This window comes from Pempheris klunzingeri, chromosome 5, assembly GCF_042242105.1.
Source record: "Pempheris klunzingeri isolate RE-2024b chromosome 5, fPemKlu1.hap1, whole genome shotgun sequence".
Lineage (NCBI taxonomy): Eukaryota > Metazoa > Chordata > Actinopteri > Acropomatiformes > Pempheridae > Pempheris > Pempheris klunzingeri.
Genome location: NC_092016.1, coordinates 24,488,144 through 24,511,999, shown reverse-complemented (window position 1 = coordinate 24,511,999; position 23,856 = coordinate 24,488,144). Strand labels below are relative to the sequence as shown.

Genomic DNA, 23,856 nt, shown 5'->3' with positions numbered 1-23,856 from the left:
GTGACTCACTGCCTGACTGACATCATATGGCAGACTGCTTCGTTGTAGGGCTACAACAGTCTGCCATTAACTCAGCTCCAAACCCACACTGTCACCGTTCGTCGTGGCTGCATCCCAGCCTGCTTTGCTGCTGTTCGAGCACTGCCCGTCAGCATGTGACAGCTGAAGGTCAGGACGGGGGGCATCACGGGCAGCACAGGCTGTGAACCAGATTGGAAATCACAACGCTGAATGTAATTAACGCTCTCTTTGAACACCTGTGGCTGTTCTACCGCTGTCACAACAGGTGCTGAACACCGGCCTCTTGTTTCAAACATGTAAAGTGTTTTCCTAAGAGCGGTGTTGGGGTCGAGTTCCTTGTTCCTGTTTTAATGAGGGATGGTGTGGCTTTATTTGGTTGCTGCAAAGCTGGAATAAAATATCGTAACTTTGCAGCCACTGTTACTAAGGGCAATTTTTTATGAATGTTTTCTGTAGACGAGGAGATAATAATTGTGACTCAGTTGACAATCGTCTTGTTGACAAGTACTTTGCTTTGAAGTATGTTTATGTCCGCAGTGATCTCATTTCTGCTCCATACTAGCACACTACAGTTATTTCAGAAAGGTCTGTTAAGTAACTATGTATGATTTGTATGACATAACAATACTAAAATGCTGGAATCTGATTTCACTATGCAGAGGGTATCAGTATCTTTGTTACAAGTGGCCTTCATTTTCTCGCTGCACGGTCAACTATTTGAAGTGAAATTTTCTAAAAGGCCTTCAATACAAATATAATACAGCTATAATCTACAGGACAGGAAGAGCAGGATAACAGCTTTTCTCAGCTTTTGTACTTCAGCTTAATGCTGATATAAAGAAAATGAAACATGATAATATTCTGTAGTGTGATCTCACACACACGCCCAACTACTAAACACCTGATTTAATAAAACCTACAGGATGTCGGTTAACATTGGTTACATTGGTAAACTTTTTGCTCATGACATTTCTGTTTGGACCGACTCGGCCCCTATCCCACCCCCCCTTTCAGCCCCCCTCTCCCTCTGCTTACAGGTATGGACCCACTGATGTTGATGCAGCTGACCCCAGACAGGGAGGAGCAGCTCCAGTGTCTGCCATTCCCGTGTTGACCAACATGTGGAGGAACAAAGTGTACTCATAGCGCACAGCTACTTTATCTAATCTGACTGCAGTCTGTGTCAGCCACAGCCTGTGTCAGACAATGCCTGGAGTATACTCAGGTGTGCAGATCTCTAGCACTATTAATTAATTATTATACTATCAAGAAAATCCTTGATTTTATGCTTCTAACTGAAATTTGATTAAATGAAAATAACAGCAGCAGCAGCCCTTATTGTATCAGCTCCCTGAACTTCCATTCTATCAGTGAGGCAACAGTACTTACAAAATGAAGTGGCCACTCCACATCCTTTCCCATGTTCACCAGAGAAAACAGTCATCATATGGGAAATCTGACTCTTCTGAATATGTTGCACTACAGTTGAGATCCTCTTGTTGAGCAATATTTGTAACTAATTACAGGCCCAAATATATAATGCACACTTTTTGATGGATTTGCTAACCTGCTGTCTGCAGAGTGTATTGTTTTTAACTTTGTAGTTGCAATGGGTGACTTTAATATTCACCCCTACTTTCATACATCTGATTCAACACATAGTAAGGGACATTATTTAGATCTCAAGATCTTCAAAGTCCTGCACATTTCCGAGGTTGTGCCGACTGACGTTGTCCTGATTATTACACACAGTGCTATGTTAAACAACACACCTGTACCTTATTGACCAGAGCTTTTACAGCCACACCAGCTTTGCCTTCAGTTTATGTCGACGATCTTATGTACAGTCTTAGGTTATGAAAGTTATTGATGCCATTGCCCCCATGAAGATCAAAGTTGTCTTTGGTAAGAAAAAAGCTCAATGGAGGAATTCATTACTGGTAAAAGCCCTAAAAAGACAGTGTAGAGAGGCAGAACGCATGTGGCCAAAAAACAAACTACAGGTCCATCATGACATCTATAAATCACATCTATAACTTGGAACTAAGAAGGACAACAGTCTTTTCTTATTCTTATTCATAATAATTCCTCAAGGGTCCACTCCACTTCTATTTGACATCGACATGCTCCCCCTTGCTCAGATTATGGAGTATTATAACATCTCCCACCGTCCCACCATGCAGATGACACACAGATCTGTGTGTCAGTATCACCCCATGACTACTGTCCTTTATATTTCCTTAATACGTTCATTGAACAAATCAATGAGTGGGTGTGCCAGAATTGTCAGGACAAAGAAAAGACTTAAATGATTTATTTCGGCTCTAAACAAAGATTAAAAGTCAGCTCACCTTTAATCCATGACACTAAAATCTATAAATCAAGCCAGGCCTAAATTTCAACAGCCACAAAAAGACAGTTACTGAATCAGCCTACGACCACCTTTAAAAAACTGTCTAAACAAGAAACAGAAATTGTTCATGAGTGTGTTTTTAGCAGGCTAGACTATTGTAATCATGTCCTCACCGGTCATCAATTAAGACAACTGCAGAACGCTGCTGCTCCTCACTAACACAAAGAAAATGGGTCACATTACACTTGTCCTTAAATGCCCACACTGGCTTCCTGAGTGTAAAGGATAGATTTTAAAATTCTATTAGCTGTTTATAAAGCACTAATTTGCCTCTGATTAACTTGTACGCTACGAAGTATCCAGTTTGCTAGATTTCTATCTTTCATTTCCCTTGTCCTTAACCTCATTACCTCATTGTCCTTAACTGTTTTTCTTCCGTCCTTCTTTTTTTCTGAAACAGTACTACTGTCCATCACTGGTTCTCTCTGAGCAGCAGAAAATGAAACAATTACTCATCCTCTCTTCTGGGTATTCATTCATTCGCTTGCATAAACACTATAAATCATTGTTACACTTGGTTTGCGGATGCAAAAAGAGATAGAAAATTACAGCGTCCTCAAATGTCACAGAGCAGAAGTAACATTGCAGCGTTATCAGTGATCAGAGCATTGTTTATGCAACCAATTCTGGGTGTGTGAAGCTGGAGAAAGATCAGCTGCTGGTAATCTGTTGAACAAATCATATCGAAGATGCAGCACATTTACTGCCACCACTGATAACAGGTACTATAGATAAAAGCAAGTGTGTCTTATAATCATGTGTCTAAATAGGAATAGCAAATAGGAAATTGTCAGTATGAATGGAACTATAAAGTAGATCACTGGACATTGAAGGACCTGTGTAGAAAGATAATTCTCCAAGCAACAGTAATATCTGAGTTGATTAATCAACTTATCAAACCTCTCTGACCATTCATAAGGACCATAGTTACTACAAATGCATGCTTGGCACCAAAACATTGTGTAAACACAATGAATTTCTAGATGCTGTCCTCATTCTTAATCCAGCCTACACAGCTCTGATGGGCCTACTGTTTCTCTTGCTGGGGGAGGCAGCCCTCTATAAGCACTACATCAGACCTATTTGAAGTACTGAATAAATCTCCAACAGATTTCCAACAGTATTCCCTTTACCTACATTATAGTGCTAATTTGTTTTTAGAAGTTACACAGTGCGTCAGTGTCTTTTCTCCCAGGATGAGGAACGATGTGTCATTTTTCTAATACACAAATCATTTCCTGTGGGTTTTATGGATTTGAATAGCACCTAAAGTGACGGTGTGATGTCACCACTCTTTCCTTTCTTTGCCCTGTGATTCTACTCAAGAGTAAGCCGATGGAGGTGCATGCGTTTATCGCCATAAGCATATTCAGCTTTGCATCCCAGAATGATGTAAGCCAACTGAAAACACCTGAAATGCTCAAATACAAACACCTGAAATGTCTCTTTTGCTTCCGTAGCTAGTGTTTGTGTGTGTGAGAGGAACAAAGAGACACGAGAGAGTTTGTGATATGTGTCGTCACTGACAGTTACATGAAGACGCAGCAGGTTGAGTCACCGTACGTATGAGTTGTCCACTGTTTGTGTTTGTGTGCACCTCATTAGCTCACATTAATTCTCCTTTGGGTGAGAGAATGTGTGAGTGTGTGGTTCAGTTTATTACCTATGACATGCCATGAGGTGGGCACAAACATAAGGAGAAAGATTTTCTATCTTTATTTGCCCATCAGAGTGTCTGTCTATCTAAGTATTTGTTTTTAACTTGATCCTTCTCTGTATCTTTTATTCCTTTCTCTCCCTTCATATTTCCTCCTTGACTTCTTCCTCCTCCTCCACCCCCTCACCGTTGGTGCTCCTCTTGTGCAGCTCCTCCTTGCCATTCTTGCTGCTGCTGCCGGTCGCCGTCCTTCGGGCAGAGGAGCTCTTGCTGGTGTTCAGCTTCCCAGAGCCGTTACTCGACATCGAGCCATCCTCCTCGCTTGGCAACCGCCTGTAGTATCCATGGCAACAGAGAAAGGCAAGAGAGTAAGGAGAGGGGAAGGGAGGGCTTGTGAGTCTTAGTATGTACATAAATCTCAGGTTATCTCATCTCACTGTTAATATTAGCAACACACTATAAACTTTAAATATAAGTTAGATATAAATTATATCAATTAGAATTAAACATTCAGAGGTGCTTTACAACCCAAATACATGCTGTGTAATGGTCTGTATGTGAGAGTTCAAGCATGTAATGAAAAAAACACTTACAAATAATAGAAATGTGGCCAAAAAAAACCAAATGTGTGATCACAAACCATCCAATGATAATCCATCTACAATAACAGTAATCCAACTACTTGATGGAAACAGCTCATTATATATCAGTATATATGTATGACACACACACATACACCTGACTCTAAAAGAGTCGCTGAGAGTCACATGCGACAACATAAATGAAGACATATATAGCGCTTATCATCTTGTTCTTGCCTCACAAATACACGGGTACATAAACCCTGTACAGGATACACACACACACGCACACACACACAGCCTAGAGGCATGTAAGTCGCAGCAGCGACACAACGTGACAGGCCAGTCTACAGGTGGTGTGAGATGCACAGATCAGCAAGACCGGACATAACAGAGCCACAGGCAAGGCTAACACCCTGTCTCTGTGAACACACACACACACACACACACACACACACACACACACACACACACACACACACACACACACACACACACACACACACACACACACACACACACACACACACACACACACACACACACACACACACACACACACACACACACACACAGCCTGAGCAGCGGTCAAAAGCTGGCCGAGTCAAAGTAAAAGTCATGTGGTATTAGGCAAAAAGCCTGAGGGGTGGAGGGAATGATACAGTGTGTGTTCCATGTAAATCTGTGTGGGAAGGCCAAAGAGAGGAGCAACAGAATCAATAATCACACTGCTGGAATGTAATGTTTGACTCCCTGCCTCTCTTTTTTTCTTTGTGCCTCACACACTGGAGCTCTCTGGAGGATGCAGTGAGCAGAATAAATGCCCTCCCTATGGTACCATCCTTCCACTTTCCCCTGTGGTTAGCATTCAGCGTGGACCTTTCTCTTTCCTCATACAAGTGAACAATCTGCTGCTGAAATAACTGCTGTTGTTTCTCCTGTTAAGGTTTTCAGCCAGGTTCTTGAAGCAGTCTGCACAAGTTGATTTAAATCAACTACAAATATCTCACTGTTTTGGGAGACAACTTGACTTGTCTTAAGAAATATACATGACTAAATCAAATTACTAATGATGACACATTTTCATTAAAATTAAGTATTTCTGTTAAATCCAAAAAATATCATGTTGCAACATCTACAGATGGACTTTTTGGGTGTAACAGAGTCATGGACCATATATTTTTTGGAACATTTCATATAGTTTATATTAAGAAAGAAGCAGTCCATATTGTATATTTTTTACCAAAGCAAAGGTAGATTACAGGGAATGTCGAATGTTACTGTGTGAAAGTGTGGGAGACATATCCATACCAATGTGTGTGCACATACTGTGTACTATGCTCTGGCAGATGTTTATTTCACTATGTGAAGTTAAATTGTAAAATTATAGGAAATTAATGAAAGTGTTGTTCAAGTGGTATAATGTATGCATTTTATCAACATTAGTAGACTGTGATTGTTTGTGTGTGTTTGCTGTGGATTCATATTAAGTAGCTGTTGTAATTATAGGCCCTTTCACAGAAGACATTTTGATACGTCAGCGTAGGGAACACACAAGTGCAAACAGTAAAAGTGATGAGTCCCATTTAGCTGCTTCATTTTCAGGGTATTGTGCGTATTGGCTCACTGTCATACTGTCATGACTTCAGGTGGCACTTAAATTGAACAGAGCCCTCGCTGATTTTGAATTTGCAACACTTGTGCTTGTGCTTTTCACCCCCTCATTCACTCATCGTCATTGCTCCCCATACAACAGACACTCTATAGTTTACTCTGTATTGAGCTTTCAAGCACTAATGATCTAATCATCATCATTTGGCATCATCACTGACAGCTGTAGAATTGCTCAGCGGTTATTTTCTCGTCTATAAAATGCAATACATTGTATAGTGGGATTATAGGCAGGATGTTGTATACATGCCAGGGACACTTACTTTTTTGTGGGCTCTAAATAGTAGATAGATTTATGCACTTAGAATTTACACTTAGACAGTAAATATAGAGCATTATATAGTAAATGGGGAGAGATTTTGGACACAGTTCATGTGTTTGTCACTGAGTTATTTTGTATATTTAGTTTAAAATGATACTTTGGAAGTGTGCACTGAAGTGACCTACATAAACAGGGAATTAATATTTTTGACCATGCAAGCAGTGTGCCTCTACAGATGGCAAGTGAAATGTCTCAAGAACAAACAAATGTTTTGGTACGGACATTAATGTTCTCTAATTACAAATCTGTAATCATTATGGTGATCACTAACCTTTTCCTCAGGTTTAAAAAATGTCAACACACAGTGACTTACTGAGTGTCTGCTATTACCTTATATTACAGTTAAGTATTCACTTATCCTTGTTATTGAGAGAATGATTTCAGACACAGCTGTAGTTTTGTTTTCTTGCTCAAGTCATCTGTCTTTACTGCCAAGAGCTCTTTTCTTATCTCTCTTTTTCCCTCTGATTTAGAACACCAAGCCTGGTAGTGCCTGTGCATCTGAGGAGAGAAAACACTTCAGAAGTCTCGCTCTCTCTTCACTTATCACCATAAAGTTCAAGAATAATTGCATCCTTTGTTGTTGTTGTTTTGGTGTGAAATTTCCCCTCTTCTCCCAATGCACTCCATACTCCACTGGTTAGAGGATGAGATACTGCCTCATTTTCTAATTAGTGTAAACCCAGGTGGTAGAATAACCTACGATACCTTCTTTGAAAAATGGCTCCCCATAAGATACACGTGTGTGTATATGCAGGTTGGTAAAGCTGATTATCACACTCCAGCATTTTACACAGTCATCATTGTTAGAGTGAATGGCCCCCTCTGGCATGGCTATAGCCAGGGTTATAAATATACATGTGTTTATCATCCTTGAGGAGCAAAGCACAACTAATCCCACCTCCATTCATTTTCATTTAGCGGTGCGTGAATATGAGGCACACTCTTGTGTGTGTTTCTGAATTTGCATACCCATGAGAGGAGGCATGATGCATCTCATTTAGACTCCAAATTTCCTTAAGGAAAGATGTCACCATTGAATGTGGGTGGGTGTGTGGGTGTAGCTTATAGTAGAGAAATGTCTGGGGACGGAAAAGTTAAAAAAAAAACAAAACAACAACTTTCATCATTCTGTTCTAAATGTTTTCCATGTTAATACATAGAACTGATTATAACTCATAATCCTGGTGAACTCTATTGGGAATAAAACTGTTTTGTACATTTTGGTAAACACATTTAAAACTGTGTGATTCCGACAGATGTTCACAAATCATATTCATCACTTATGCATAAACACATGGAAGACAATAATAACGATGATTAGTGCAGAAAACAATAGAAAAAGCACAGATTCAATTTAAGGGAAAAATGGAAAGTGAAATGCCAAATCAAGGCAAGAACATAAATCAAGATTAGCAGCAGTCAGATGCACTCTATATTTGTAATTGTATATTATCCAGGACACAAAGTAAACTAAGTCACTACAGTTTCCCAATGCTTGTGAGGATAAATGAAAATGTGTTTTGCTGACGGTTTAGGTCCTTACAAGGATCCGATCAGTTTGCCAAATCAGACATTTTAACGACAACTAATCGTTTTGCCATGAGCGCACATTTGTTAAAACACAATCTGTGAAAAACCGATGGTACGCCTTCTAACAGATGTTTAACACAATTCAAAGATCCTTCGCTCAACTTTGAAAGTAAGAAGCAAAAACATTTTGTGCTCCAGTGTTTGACCTTCTCTCACAGTGAAAGTGAGCAGCACCAACACTTGTCAATGTTCTGGGTATGAGGGGCATCTGAAATCTAAGACAAATTATTCCACGTGTATTTTCTTAATAATCTGCATGTTATTTAACAGATGTGTAAGTCTGCTGTAAAAGTCTGTCAGTGGTGCAGAATTTGGCAGCAAGACACGGTCTAATTCCATGTCATTTGCATATTCAAAAATGTGTAGGCGAAAGCAGAGGCCTGACATTCATTAGTGTGTAAGGTGTATGAAATCGAGCCCTGGTAATTCTTACTAATGAGAGAACTCAGTTTCTTTTCTTACTGAAAATGACGAGAGAGTCATTCGTCAACAAATGACATTTACCCACAGAATCACCTGGACTTAATTAGGTGAATCTGGGTTTTGTACTTCCCTGAATGAGCGGCTAAAACTGTCCTGACGCAGATCTGCAATATGGGTGCGTCTTAATCTGGATTCAGATTTATATTGGAAGTGGGTGAGAACATTTTTTCTACTGCTATTTATTCTCCTGTGACGGTAGATGTTTGAGTATACAAAATAACATGATATTTTTAAGTGGACATATTATGCAAAAGGCACTATTTAATTACTTTTCAACATAAATCTGTGTCATCAATGAGTCTAGGGCCCTCAAACTATAAGAAAAGACCGTCCTCTTCCTCTTTCTCCTGCTGTATCTTTCAGTAAATGTGTGTGAGAACGCTCTGTTTAGATTTGCCCACCATGTGAGGTGACATGCAGGGATCTGTTGATCATGTAATCTCCTTCAGCCCTTTAGCAGGTTGATGGTGTCACTCACTGAAAACCTAAATCCCCCTGGCTAGAGCTGAGATATCAAAGGTAGAAGCAAAGCATGCAAATTGTGCTGTTGTTTGCTGCAAACATGTAGACAACAGTTTTCATTTCATGGTGCCATCTGAGGAAGTGAGGATACAGCAGATTTACTTTGTTTTGGTGTGTTTGTGTGTGTGATGGAAATGTGTGTAACGTTATCTTACACAGGATTGGTTGCTTCATGTGGGCTGTGAATAGTACACGCTTCCATCCAGGATGGATCGATACCTACTGTCCATGACCTGACTTCAGACTTGGAAGCTGCAAGTTTGGCTATGTTTTATGTTGTTTGAACTTTCCTTTAGCGTGTTGCTTGGCTAATGTGTTTTCTCTTCAGAGACAGCACAGCTGATTTGGCATATCAGAGGGCAGTGCCTGCTCAGGCTTGTGGAAGCCGACCAATAGGAGCAGACTGGGGAGGGACTCGGGAGGGACTGAACTCTCTTGGCCATTCTGCATTCACTAAGGTGTCTGGCTTTAACACTGTGTTAAAGTGACATCACTCAGCAGCTGTGCAACATCATTCAAGTGTCAGTAACAAATTTACATAAAAATATAGTGAGGATGTACCTGACTTAATGTCTCGACATACATTTTTGGGGAATCGGAAACATGGAAATGTATGCTGCTTGTGCTACCATCAGTTCTTGTTCACACTGTACAGATACAGTGATGCATTACTTTGATGCTGAAATAAAAGTATGAATGCAATGACTGTGAGATCTGAAGTTTTTGCTTGATTTTTAAACCGTTTAAACAACGTTTATGTTTCATGAGTATCACTGTAAAGCGTTGTTCCTGCAGACAGTAGCAATTTGTGTATGATGTCTGTGTGTTTCGATTTGACTGAGCGAAGACTCTAAGTGTTGTTTTCTCACCTAGGTAACAGAAGTAAAGACAATCACCACAAAAATTCAGATGCTGTTTGTATCTGTTCAGCAGCATTATCTAAATGCATCTAAATAATGTGTTCATATTCCATAATCATTGCAAATCTTCAATGTGCTGATACGTATTATTATTATTAGAGTCCGTCCTCCACTCCTACTGAGACAGGCTTTTACATGACTGTCCGAACATCTCACTAAAATGTATCATTTCTTTTCTTAGGACAGTCATTTTGGAAACAATGAAGCATCTTGCCCATAACAACTGTAGAGGCTGAGGATGTTTAAATGTATACTAACAGTTGCTCAACAGCGTGTGTGCCAGCGTTCAGCCTGTTCCAACATGAGATAATACAGCTATCTCCTGCAGGATCTTACAACTTACTTACTTACAAAATGTGTTGGTCATTTCTGCCTAATTTGATCTAAAATCTCTGGTGGCAAACCTGGAGTAAAAATCTGTTCCAAATGTTGATTCAATCCTGTGGGAGACTGCCACAGTCATTTACATTTATATCCTGTTATAATTCGCAGCCTTTTAGTTCACTAGAAACCTTTCCGGCCCACTAGACTGTGCATGTTAGACTATGGCTCAGATAGGTGTTGGGCTGTTAACAGGTCAAAATTACGCCGGCAATTATGTATTCATGCCAAAATGCTCCATGTAAAATGTTACTTTTCCTTTGTTCTTGCAACAGCACACAGCATCAGTGTATCCGTTTAAATCTCCTCTTATTGTCTCCAAACAGCTCCTCGTTAACACTGGACTTATCTTCAGATCACGTCAATCTGTCAGAGTCTGCACTGCTTACTGTTGGCTTCTCTCTGGCTTAACACTGTGGTGCACAAACAAACACTGATGTCTGGACCTGCTGAAAAGCTCGGGGTTTTGTCGCTGGCTTGTTCACTGATTGAAACAGCTGCTCCAGAACTTTGTGGTTCCACTTCACAAGGCTTCCAGCTGGGAACAGTATGCCTGATTAGCTCGTTATTTCAACTCTGTACCTGCACAGACTCGCAGACTATAGCGCTGATTCGAATGCGCGGGCTTTGCCAAAATATCACAACATTTGTAACGACTCATGTGTTTAGATTTCAGCAGTGTGATGGAGGTGATCTCTACTATTTGCCCTCTGACGAGCACCTATCATTGGTGTGTATTACAGTTGATGACTGTTGTAACACCCCATGACAAACCATAAACCTCAAATGTTCTGTTGCATCCATACATATACGATTACAGATGCAATTGGTGTTTGTAAACCAATATGGTAAACAATATTTGGTTTTCAAGGCCATCCAGAAAAAGGCTTCTCTGCAGTTTTCCTCAGCCTTATGGGGCACTGGAGCATCTTTTAGCTGATGGTTTTTGTTTCATTGCTGCAGGTTGCCAGAAATAATTATTCCAATCGGATGAACATATGTGTATTCTGACTGTAGCATGAATTAAACCAATCAGAGTATCATCTTCCATTCTCTTTGCTGTTTGAATGGCTGATTCAGCATGTTGGAGAAGCCAGCACTTACATGCTTGTGTGTGTAGCAAGCAGAGTGTACTCACATTGTGAACCCGACTATCAGTGCTGCATGAGTGCTTTCCTTCACAATTTAAGGATATAAATTAAGTATATAATACATTTTTCACAGTTTTGATGGAGCTCAGGATTTATCAGGAGTATGGCTGCTTTATTCCAAACTATTTCACTGTATGAACCTGGACTGTGTGTGTGTGTGTGTGTGTGTGTGTGTGTAAGAGAGAGATCTTTTGGATGTGTAGAACACAGAACATTAATTAACATTAGATCCTGACTGATCCTGTCGGTGCATCAGGAGATTTAAATAATCAATGATGTTATGCTGCTGTAGCTCGTGTGTAAATGCGCACAGCACTCGTCTCTGCAGCCGTGAGTCTAGTAGGCAAATGAAGCTTAGAGTATGTCACATTTTAGAGAATGTTGTTAACATTTTCCACATCAATGATGTTTAATTTCATCTACCCACTATGAATCACAGTGTTATGTTTTATGACCCAAGCTGCCTGAACTGCGTATTAACGGCAGATATAACTGCATCTGAATAATGCGCCCTTTTGGTAGCAGGAAAATACTGTGCTATTAACTTAAGACCATGTGCAATCGTATTGTGCTGCTTCAAGATAGCACTGCGCCAACAATGCACCTTACTACACCTCAGACCAACATGCCCATGGGTGCATAGATGGGTGCAAGTACATTTGCTACTTACACATAATTTTAAGGATTTTAAGGGTTTCTTAGAGTATCGATCTACAAATAACATCTAAAAATCACATTTCATAACGTCATAATGATTTCTGATATCCAAATGTTGCCTTAAAGTCAGTGTCTTTCCAATACATTGCCATACTACTACACTGATCCAACACAAACAAAAAGTAAGAATGCATTGAGCAAATGTGCAAGCAACAAATGAGTCAGTAACTGTCTTACCCTGCTTTGTGAATGTCAGCAGATGGAGGCCTCTTGCTGGCAGTCCCATCCTGGTGCACCTTCTTATCCAATGACAGTGACAGTGGAGCATCGCGTACAGGCAGCCCCAGAACCAGTGTCTCCTTGGTAACGGAGATGGCCTCATCACCCGTTCGACCCATGTGCTTCTTGGCGTAGTCAAAGCCCTGGACAGGCTGGCAGGGCAAAGGATAACACACACCAGGGGTCAGAAAAACCAAGGCAACTCGGACCAAAGGCAACTTGCTGCATTAAAACAGGCAGCGGTTTTCAGGATACTAAGCACATGCAAAGACAGCAAAAAAGCAACACATGATACAGAAGCACTCCACATTACAGTACAGTTTTCCATCTGATACGTTAAAATATACATATATCACTTACACCATGACGCATGGTTCAAATGAGCATAGCAATGTAGAGCAAAATACAGATAATGTTGGTAAGAGAGTCTGAAAATCGCCACAAGATGACTTCAACAATCAAAGCACACAAAAGCACATTAGTTCCCAAGACATTTTGGGAAAATGCTAAATTACAATTTTCCCCTGAATATATACATGTTTTTAGGAATTTATTCTGGCATCATTTTATATAAAAACAATCCCATTTCATCATGCTCAACCACAAAGTGGTGATGCGGTTAAAAAAAAGACCCTATGGATTCATGATATCTGCCCCAACACTGGAGGCAGGTGTGGTTCTCATGAAGAACTTGGAGAGACATAGAAAAACTTGCAAAGTAGCTCCCAAGCCAGGCAGACATGTTGTTCTGAGTGGTATAGAAGAGTAAGGACAACACCAGCATCTACAAAATGACACTTACAGGGCTGTTTATTAGCTAAGCTGACCATCTAAGTTAGCAGAGCACTTTTCCCCAGCGGTGTTAGCTTTGTCTAATGTCCACGTTTGATTGTCAGATAAGAAAAAGTCTTTAGTCTTTAAGCTAATCAGGGGTGTCATTCTAAGTTTAAGTAAAAACTCCTGTTTTTTGTAGCTGTGTGACTAATGCAAACGCAGATTTTAAAAGAAACTATTTGATGAGTTGTATGTTCTGTGGTAACAGCATTTGTTATTAGAAAGATAGGGAACACCATCATGAAACCAAAAATACAATTTCTGGCTTTTGATACAACTTTGGACCCTATATTTTTTTTTTTTTTTTTTTTTTTGCTGAAAAGAGAATACAGGATATGAGAGGTGGAAAAGTAACATCCAATTTCACTTTGGTTAGACTTGGAAATGGCAAAAATGTATTTATTTATTTATATTTATTTGAATTATAAAGTAGATGATTTGAGGCAGATACAATCTGCAGTTATGGTTACCCCATAATGTAATGATGTAATCCCTCAGCATACTGAGTATGTATTCACATATATTCAAGTGAACTGTGTTCATTTGAGTAGGTATAATAATCCATTCCAAACTTCTTTTTAATACAGCATGAAAAGCAACAAATGGATTAAGTCTATTGTAACTCTGATCTGTGTAACAGCAAAGTCCTTCAAAGTGTAAAATTTGGATTTTCAGAGCAGCCGAAGAGCTGGACAGCTGATACAGCTGAACAGATGTCAGAGTTGCTTACAGTTAACATGACATGGTCTGCTGAATATTAAAGGAAAAAACCTCAGATAAGTGTTGCTTCCATTTCAGATAAAGGTAATTGGATGGACCTCCCTTCCTCCCTGAATCCATTTTTATCTGTCTCCAAACACCACAGCTGGCATAATGAGGAACATGAAAAATAAATAAACAAAAAAATAAATCTTAACAGCACCTTTGAAGTCAGGGGTTTTGGCATAAAGAGACAAAGAGAGAAAAGACAGCATAAGATGTGTTTTGCTAAATCCTTCAAGGCCTGGACACATTCTTTGTATAACTAAATGCCTTTCAATTTACAGAATAGAAAACCAGAGAGAAAAAAAAGGAGAGAAAGACCCTTTTTAGGTTACACAACAAAGCAGACGAAACCCTGATTTTTTTGCCCTCCCTTTTCTATTTTGAGCGGCTCTAAAATGGGACGCATTATGCATTTGATGATGCATGCTAAATTCTGAGTGCATGTAAGGTTAAGGCAGCGTAGGCATCCGGCTGACGGCGTTGCTAATAATTCATCAGTTATACACACCGCTGTGCCATCAGCTAGCTCCAACAAATGTGGCTGCAACAGTAGGTGTGAGTGTCGGGATACTGATACACACTCATATACACACACACACACACACACACTAGAGAGAGAGAGAGAGAGAGAGAGAGAGACAGGCCCTCTCACCATGGCATGAATATATAGATTGAGTGTGCATGTTTGCATGAATCTTCGACCCGCTGAGGTGATGTATGATGACAGTTGTGGCTCTATCGCGTGAGATATATGGATGGTGCAAACATTTAGTTGCCTATGGCCTCATGCTGTTCACAGGTTCACAGATCAGCGTGTGTGTGTGTGTGTGTGTTTGTGACGAGCAGACAAAGGGCAGCAGGCGAGAGAGAAGGGAGTGGTGAATTAAATGTGCTCTTCCAAACACATCCCTCTACCGATATGCATTATATGTATGGAGTAATGAGCAAACTGGGCTGTTGAACTAAGAGGGGTGACCTGACGCACACTGCACACTGACAGTAAAAGTGCGTCATTCGGTGGCTGATGGGTAATGGCTGTCATGCATGGAGACAGTATGGATTCTCAGAAATGACAGGGCCAAGGGGTGTAACCTTGAAAAGTGCGCCTGACATTTCACGACTTGTGTTTTACTGCACTGGCTCAAGGTCTTTGTCTTTCTGTCTGTTCGTTTCACACTCACATATCAACACAGCCTCTTCTTCCTTTCTAATCCTCCTTCTCTCTTCCCAATCTCCACCACTATCCCCCTCTCTCTCTCCGACTGTCCACTGACAGCATGTTGACTTAACAAATGGACATCTTTCATCTTGCGCGAGCAGCTCAGCTTAATGAAGACTTTGGCTGCAGACAGGGCTTGTGGTACAGCGCACGCCTCTGATCAGCCTGTCAGAGATGGATGATGGTTTTCTCCACATCCATTTAGAACAGTGATGGAGGAAAAGAGCAGGAAAGAAGAAAGACACAGCGACACAGGCTCCAACTGTTTTTTATTACTTAAGGATGTCATGTGAAGTGACTGTAAGCCCGACCCCGGTGCACCACCAAATTATTCACTCTTATTTTCCTTGCCTGCACTATCAAACAGAGGCTTCTCCTCTTGTCTAATTTTAACTCAGAGCAACAGCCAACAGCAGCTTGATGAGGTACAGCAGATGGACGAGATATGCTCTATTCCCCCTGTGGCCATATTGATTTAAATTCAGCTCTACCAAGGCGAATAGTGGAAGCGTACCACATAGCTGCGTGCAAAAAATGTCCCAAACAGTAGGTACATTTAATAAGTAAAATAAGACATACTGCAGGCTAGACTGGGGTGCACATCAGTATGGTGCTGCACCAGCTAGATAAACTCCTCCTGGGGCAGGTTGTCGCATGATGCAGCAAAATGCAAAATACCTTGAGCCCTTTAAATGGCAGCCACTGCATTGTGCTTTCATTGAACACCTTGCAAATGAAAAATGGATTGCTTCGACTTTTGCAGATCCTACCTCTATTGTACTCCATGAAAGCGGACTATTTGAGGCTTACGCACCTTCACAAGAAAGCACAAAGGGAGTAAAAGCCATTTTGAAAGATGTTCAGGCTCCCTCTTCATGCAGAGTGATGAAGTGATGAAGTGAGCCGGACTCTGCAGAATCACTCCTTAATGCTTAAATACACACGCAGACCTAATATAAACCTCAGTATTGATCAGCAGCTTTAGCTTGTCCTGTATGGTGACTGATAGCTGAGTGGGCTGGGAGCAGATCACACACACGCACACACACAAACACGCACAAATACTAACAATAGATCCACTTAATTGAGGCTATTATTCTGCTTAGGTCTGGTTAGCATTCATATGACTTTGACAGATTAAACACGGGTCACTGAGGTGGATAGAAACATGTTGCTCAGAGGGACTGCGGAGGTGTCTTGCACTGGCATCACCTTTGGAGGGGATCACATGCTGATTATGTAATGGTTATGACCGGGGCCTTTGTTCACCTCATCCCCTCTTTCACCCCAATCCTCGTCACATCTCTCAGTATCTAAAAAAGGAAAAAACTTCAAGGCCAGTATGGACAGTTGGACAAATTACAGCGAATGGTAACTCTTTCAGTGTACATGTGAGCATGTGAGTCCTGTATTAAGATGTTAGGAATCTTGATTAAGAAAAATTGTGAGCCTACGCTTAAAACAACTAGAAGTGTTGATCTGCAGTTTGCCCCATTGGTGCAAACTCTTCCCAAGCTAAAGCCGTGTGTGAAATATTTATCTCATTTGCTCATGCATGCCACTGCGTGAGATCGGAAAAGGGTAAATACCACTGTGGATAAGAACAGTGATTGCAGCCTCACGGCACCACTTTCGAAAAATATCATTTTGGGACTTTTTAATATTTGATGCACTCTCTTGTAAAAACACCACATAAGTAATATTAAATGTTTACAAAGGATTGTGAAAGCAAATAAAACCTTAGAGCTCAGAAATGAAAATGTCAATGTAATGCTACCAGTATAAGGAGATACACTGAAGCAGGGACAACACACACACACACACACACACACACCTTGCTATGCTGTTGAGTTACACCCGCTGCATGACATACCAAAAATGTCCTGCTCGCCCATCCATCCATCCCTCCATCCTTCACTTGCCTCACTTGGCCTCTTGAGGGATGAGGTAAATAAAAATAACCCGCAAATCAGCTGACATGCTCCACCAAAGCAACAGTGACCACAGTGACAGCCTCTGCACGCTTCTTTCTAATTCAAAGCGTTTTAGCATTTTTTTTTATCCATCCTCTGTGTTCACTGCTGCTCTTTCCTGGGTCTAGCCATGATAAGGTAGCTACCATAATCCAGTGCAGAACCTCACATAAAAAGGAATGGGGTTTGAGGGCCCACGTAGGGTTCCTGCTGAGCCACTGTGGGATGAGAGTGGCTTCATCTGAGAGGATAAAACGACTGGCTTGAAAGGGAAAGGAACTGGCAGGGAGGCAGTCTAGGCTTATGACACAAGCTTGAGTCACTCTTTATGGATGCTACAAAATAAAAATAGATTGGTTTGGTTCGCAGGTGTTGAGCTTCCTTTCCGCTATTTATGTTTATGAGAAGACATCTATAAAAATGTCTTCTTCTGGCCGACAGAATTGAGCTCATTTACCTGTTTTTACGAGCTGGTCTATCCTTGTTAATTCAGTCAATCGACTCAAACCAAAACAATTTAAATCTTAAGGAACGTGCTTGTGAATTTTACACCCCAATTACAGTTTTTTTCACCTTTCCTCACGGCCCCCTCCTCTCTCCTCCTATTGATCTCCCATAGCCAATGAGGATAGTGGAATAAGTCATGTCCACAGCACAGTAACCACATGCAAGAATTTACCCAGCAACAGTGACAAGCAGCACACACAGAAAGAAGCAGCCAACAAGGCAGTTTATGAGTTGATCAACAGTCAGTAGGTCAAAATCAGCGAACAAAGCAGTAACTCATTCATTCAATAATACAATCAATCAGTCCACCCAACCAGTGTCTTAATGAATACCTGGTGGTGGTAACTGCCCTCCCTTCGATATGAGGTCTAAACAGGGAGAGAGTCAGAGGGACAGGGTCAGGGAGGGTTTTACACAATAACGAAACAGATCAAAATAGAATGGGAAACAACAAGATAGGATAGGATAGGATAGGATAGGATAGGATAGTCTGGCCATCACTCCTATCTGTGTCAATAACATTGTACTCACTAAATAACGTCAAAGTGGGACTGGGCAAGAAACACAAGTCAGATAATCAGACGAGGCTGAGGTTCATTTTTATTGTCAAAAAATCTCATGAATAGACCAAAACCAACAACCTGTCTGTTTGTCAGTACTTCTCTTTCCTACTCTCTCTGGCAACTGGTACCCACTGGGGACCACAGACATCCCATATTATTCTATTGTGTCCTAAAACTACTACTACTGTTGCTTTAGCAAATGTTACTGAAATAGGAGAAAATACTCTATGGGGACTATTTTCATCTGCTGATTAATCCACATTTGGTGCTCTGGTAAGAATTTATAGCAGCAGGGCGCTGTATGTGAGACTGGGTCAAAACAAACACCCATATTCATAATACTGTAATAATGAAATCCACTGCGGCACATTAATGTGTTTTTAATGGACAACGTATATAAAGAACACTGTCAAACTAATTGGCCAGTGTAATGTACAGGTAACGTTATAGCTTACACAGCCAGCAGTGGTTGCTAATAGCTTATTACCCCATGGTTTATAGACCTACTTCCTAGCCCCACAGGACTATCATTCTACACAACTTTGGCTACACTAAATTTGGTTTTACCTCAAAATGAAGTATGTAAAGAATCTGGCTAAACTGTTTCTCGTTTATAATTTGTCTGACCTTATTTCTTACCCTGGCAGCCTCTGCTGTCACGTCACAGTGCTCCCAGAATTTGGCAACTTGGCGAGTACAGTGTTAGAGTGTCATAACTGACAGAAATGACGGTCAAAACTATGAAAATGAGATTCAAGTAATCAGCTGTATTTATGCTCTCAAAGGAGTATATAACATACTGCATCTGTTAAATGCAAATGTCTTGTTTTCAAATGGAGTGGAGTGCAAAATTGGAGCGTCAGGGGTATAGGGAAACATTGTACAGAGATTTGTAGAGGTTGTTCTTTCTACTACTGCTAAGTCGAGGAGGGAATATTTTACTGATGGTCAAAGCTTTTAAGTCTTTTTTGATGTGGAGACAGAAATATTCTGTGTATTGGTTTATTCATAGCATTAAAGAGATTCCTTTGCTGGGTATTAAAAGTTTGTGGGAACAACTTGACCTGAATAAGGCCTTCACCAGACAACGGCCAAGAGGTGGGTCAGTGTATGTGAGGCCAATGACAGGATTTTCCGCTGTTGTGGGAAATCTAATCATGATATCAAATGGGGAAAGACACTTCAAGATTATGGAATTCTGAACAAAGAGGAGCCACGTTAAGAGCCTCTTCAGAACAAATGAGTTTGGCCAGCATTCGCTTGTTTACCACTTCACTGAGTGCAATGACACAAGCAGCTGTTGCTCTGGCGTCATGCACTGCACTGTGTCCAGGAGATCAGTCTGACAATATCAAACCAGCTGGTAGCAATCCATTACACACAAGCTTATTTGAAATTTGATTGAGTTTTATTTTACCAAAAATTTGCTGATGTTGAGTGAATACAGACAGAAGAGCCTATGGTTCACTTCCAGCACACTAAGCCGTGCCCATGTCTTCTCAGCTGATTAGTCTTCGCAGTGTGCTTGATTAGCTATGACCAGGGGCTACTGGGCAGTAAGAAAGCAAACGAGAACGGCCTGAAAAGACGAGATTCAATTTTTCTGTCCTGAAGGAACAACTTGACACAATCGGTTTGCTGTGCGATGAGTCACTGTAGAATTGGTTTCTCTGAGTGATGTGAAACAGTGATGTCTGACCATTTTGGGGTGAGACTTAACTCCCAAACAGCTGATTTGTTTTAATAGTGGAGGAAGACAGAAGTGTATGAATAACAAAAAGTAGAACGTGAAAAGGAAGGTGGAAAGGAACCTATAAAGCAGTAACAAAAACAGGAGAAAGGGATCAAATTTGATGATGAAGTTTGACAGTCTTACCTTGGAGCGGGTTTTGAAGGTCCTGAAGGCCCCAGTTTTGAAGATAACCCTGTTCCTCTTACACAGAATGAAGGCCACCATGCCGATCACCACCATCAACAAGAAGAGAGGCGTCAGAACAGCCATAATCCACAGGTTGCTGGGCGGCGTCTTTACCACAGCTATGAACATACAAACATTATTCACATCAGTATTGAATGACTGGTCACTAGAGGCTGAACTGGTCAGGAGTGATTGATCACACGGTGACCATTCAGTGGTTACAAAACGTACACTTAGCAGGGAAAGACAGACAGCATTAAAAGCCCCACAATACTGTTTTTCATATTGACTGACAACTCTAACACTCTCATGTCTGAACACTGTATATGGAGCTACAGTGTGCAGTTGGTTAGCTTAGCTTAGCATAGAGACGGGAAGCAAGGGAAAACAGCTGGTTTAGATCTGTCCAAAGGTTAAAAAAATCTGCTTTATTGCAATTCTAAAGCTCAGGAACACTTTGATATATATATATATATTGATTAAACTGTGCAAATAAGGGTGTAATTTCCACTGGGGATGGAGAGGGCATGTCCCCTTTACTTTTACAGTTTAGTCATATTCATTCTACTTACTTAAATACCTCTACAATATCTTCTTACTGTCCATCTGGTGAAGTCCAGATGAGAGAAAAGAGCAGCTGGTACACACATTGATACACTGAGTCGCTTTCAATTATCACTGTGTGCTCAGAGGAATACATTTAAGAGCAGCGCTGGGTGATTTGAAGACTTAATTTTGCCCTGGGCTTCACCTCTAAGGCTACATGGTACTGTTTACTGATAGGCAGTTTACCTGATAGGCAGAGGTTGTACCTGTAGCTTGAGAGGAAGACATTACTACAGGCTCAAAAACTACTGCAAGCTTTTTTGGGGGGTATAAAAACACATTTAATTTATAATTAACTTTACTTTTTCACTCAGTTTTATGCAATATTAGATCTAGCCAAAACTGAATGTGATTCTCAGTAAGATTAACCCTTTATCGGGCAAGGGACCGTATTTGGTATCTTAAGTGGGACTTCAAAATGCCCCTTTCCTCACCATGAGGCAGTAGAACTACAAGATTTCTCCAAGCCAATCAGCGACAATCAGGCTACATGACAGACCGGCAAGAAACCATATGGTAACTTCATTGACCTTGATTTTCACCATAACATTACATTTTTTTGAAAAACTCACAAAAGAAAAAAGTCTTGTAATGACCACCAGTAATGGTCTAGGGTTGAAAATTTGAATTTCTAAGTATTTCAACGAGTGCCCTATTAAGGGTTAAAGCATTTTAAAAAAGCAGTTTACACAAACATTTTTGTCATTACACTACCAAAAAACACCAGATTTTATATATTTTATATATACATTTTAATAATGTAATATTTTGATGATTGATATCGTCAGAAATAGCATGCATCATTTTTTTATTTGTTAATTCATGCTTAGATGGGCTAAATACTTTTTTCTAGTCTCTACTAAAAAAGGACTGAAAAAAACAAAATTCAGCGCTCAGAGGAAGAACTAAATTTGAAAAAAAGAGGTGATTGACAACAACGACGTGGGCAAGTTCTGCACTGCAGGTTTCATGTCCACATCCAGAAACATGCTTTAAAGTGCAACATACAGAAACTTTTAGTTTTTCACTTGAATATCTTTCACATAACTTCTTTCTTTGAGCTCCTTGACTACAGAACAGTTTGCCAAAGGGATGTGATTTCATTTGAAGGACTAATGCAGTTTGTTTCCACTGAGCCTGTTATGGCAAACTAAATGAATTTTACAAGAACACTGTGTACAGTTCCAGGCCTGAGAACTGTTGGGAAAAGCTGTGAAGGGTGCTGATGGTTGTTGGTATCTCTCCAGTTTGTTAATTATAGATTCTGGGGAAAAGTGAGGGAGAGAAGGTGAGAAGGAACACTTTGTCCTCTCTAGTAGCTACAGTGCGAACATCCAGCTAAAAGGGTGCACAGTCTCTGAAAGGCATTTAACAAAAATTATACACAACTACAATCTTCTGAACTTAACATCAGATAAGTGAGAAAATCTTTGATTTAGAATTTGTGAGTTTGAATGTGCATTTATATTCTAAATCTTTATTGGATACATAGGGCATTATGGAAATGAATGTAAATTTATGGAAAACCCAAATGCTACACAATGTCACAGTAAGCCCAGGCTGTTATGCTTGAGTTCAGCAGATAAACCCTAAAGACCAGTTAAACTGGAATGCTTTCAGCAGTGTGGCGTCTCTACAATTTGTGCTGAATGAAAAGTGTGTTCTGTGACTTGACTGTGCATCTATAACAGGTATGTATAACACACAGCTAATAGCTAAATGCAAAAGAAGAACATATGGAAAATTAAATCTGTGTAAATAAGGACAAAAACAGTCCACACAGTGCACTGTTTCTATTTGTGATGCTAATTATTTCTATAGTTGGAGTAAATCTGTGAGAAGATGACCAAATGGGAATAGTGCAGAGTATACATTTTTTTGATTTTGCATTTCAACATCAATAAACTATGCATTTATTTATTTAAAACATTAGAATAATGAATATAAACAATGAGACTTGGATTTTTCTATTGTTGGAGTTAAAGGAACAGTTTCGGGAAATGTATTTATACGCTTTCTTACCAAGAATTAGATAAGCAGATTGATACCACTCACAAACTGTATCTGTATTAGTGAGCTGCAGAGATGGCAACAGGTTTAGGTTTTCAATGTGGTGAGCCTCCGAGCCCCACAGGGGGTCATCTGAGTGGGTCCCATATAAGATTTGTTTTATGACAAATTGTAGAGTTAAATAGGGCTATGCAATATGGCTCATAAATATCATATCTTGATATTCTTGGGTTATGCCCCAATATACGATACATAGATCTCAACATTTTCTGACCCAATAAAGGTAAAGACATTAGTTTTTGTGACAGTAGGCTAAGTTTGCACATCTGCTGGAATGTAAGTACATTTATTCAAATGCTTGGAGTTTACTTGAGTATTTCCATTGTCTACAACTTTATACTTCTACCTCACTGCATTCAGAAGGAAACATTGTACTTTTTGGTTCACTGCATTTGCCTGACAGCTTTAGTCAGTTTAGTTTTACCCTTCTTGTCCAGTGAGAACTACGTATCTGTGATATGGTGATAGTGGCTGTTTGTGATAAACTGTGTTCCTTTATGGGTTGAGAAAATTCTCCTCCCAGTTAAGCTACATAAACCTTTTAAAACAGCTGAACAGCTGAAAAATGCACAAGACGCAACAAGCATGTGATGATCTTATAGCCCATGATGCATTGCTGTAAATTAATCTACAGTATATTAAGTAGTTGACACAAGCTTTAACATCTACAGCAGTAAAATACAACGTCCACATTAATGCAGCAGTGATATTAATCCAGACACATCAGATTTAATAGGAAAATACTGACAG

The 23,856-nt window shown here is 40.2% G+C and overlaps 1 protein-coding gene across 1 annotated transcript in view; it reads right to left on the bottom strand.

The window, feature by feature from the left end:
• The window catches only part of kiaa1549la (KIAA1549-like a), a 91,938-nt gene that overhangs the window by 10,528 nt on the left and 57,554 nt on the right, over positions 1 to 23,856 (bottom strand). The window contains exons 11-14 of the mRNA XM_070831322.1: positions 20,389 to 20,549; positions 18,282 to 18,317; positions 12,610 to 12,803; positions 4,279 to 4,424 (exon numbers count right to left, since the gene is read on the bottom strand). Coding sequence (XP_070687423.1) covers positions 4,279 to 4,424; positions 12,610 to 12,803; positions 18,282 to 18,317; positions 20,389 to 20,549 — 537 coding nt within the window. The remainder of the gene's footprint in view (positions 1 to 4,278; positions 4,425 to 12,609; positions 12,804 to 18,281; positions 18,318 to 20,388; positions 20,550 to 23,856) is intronic.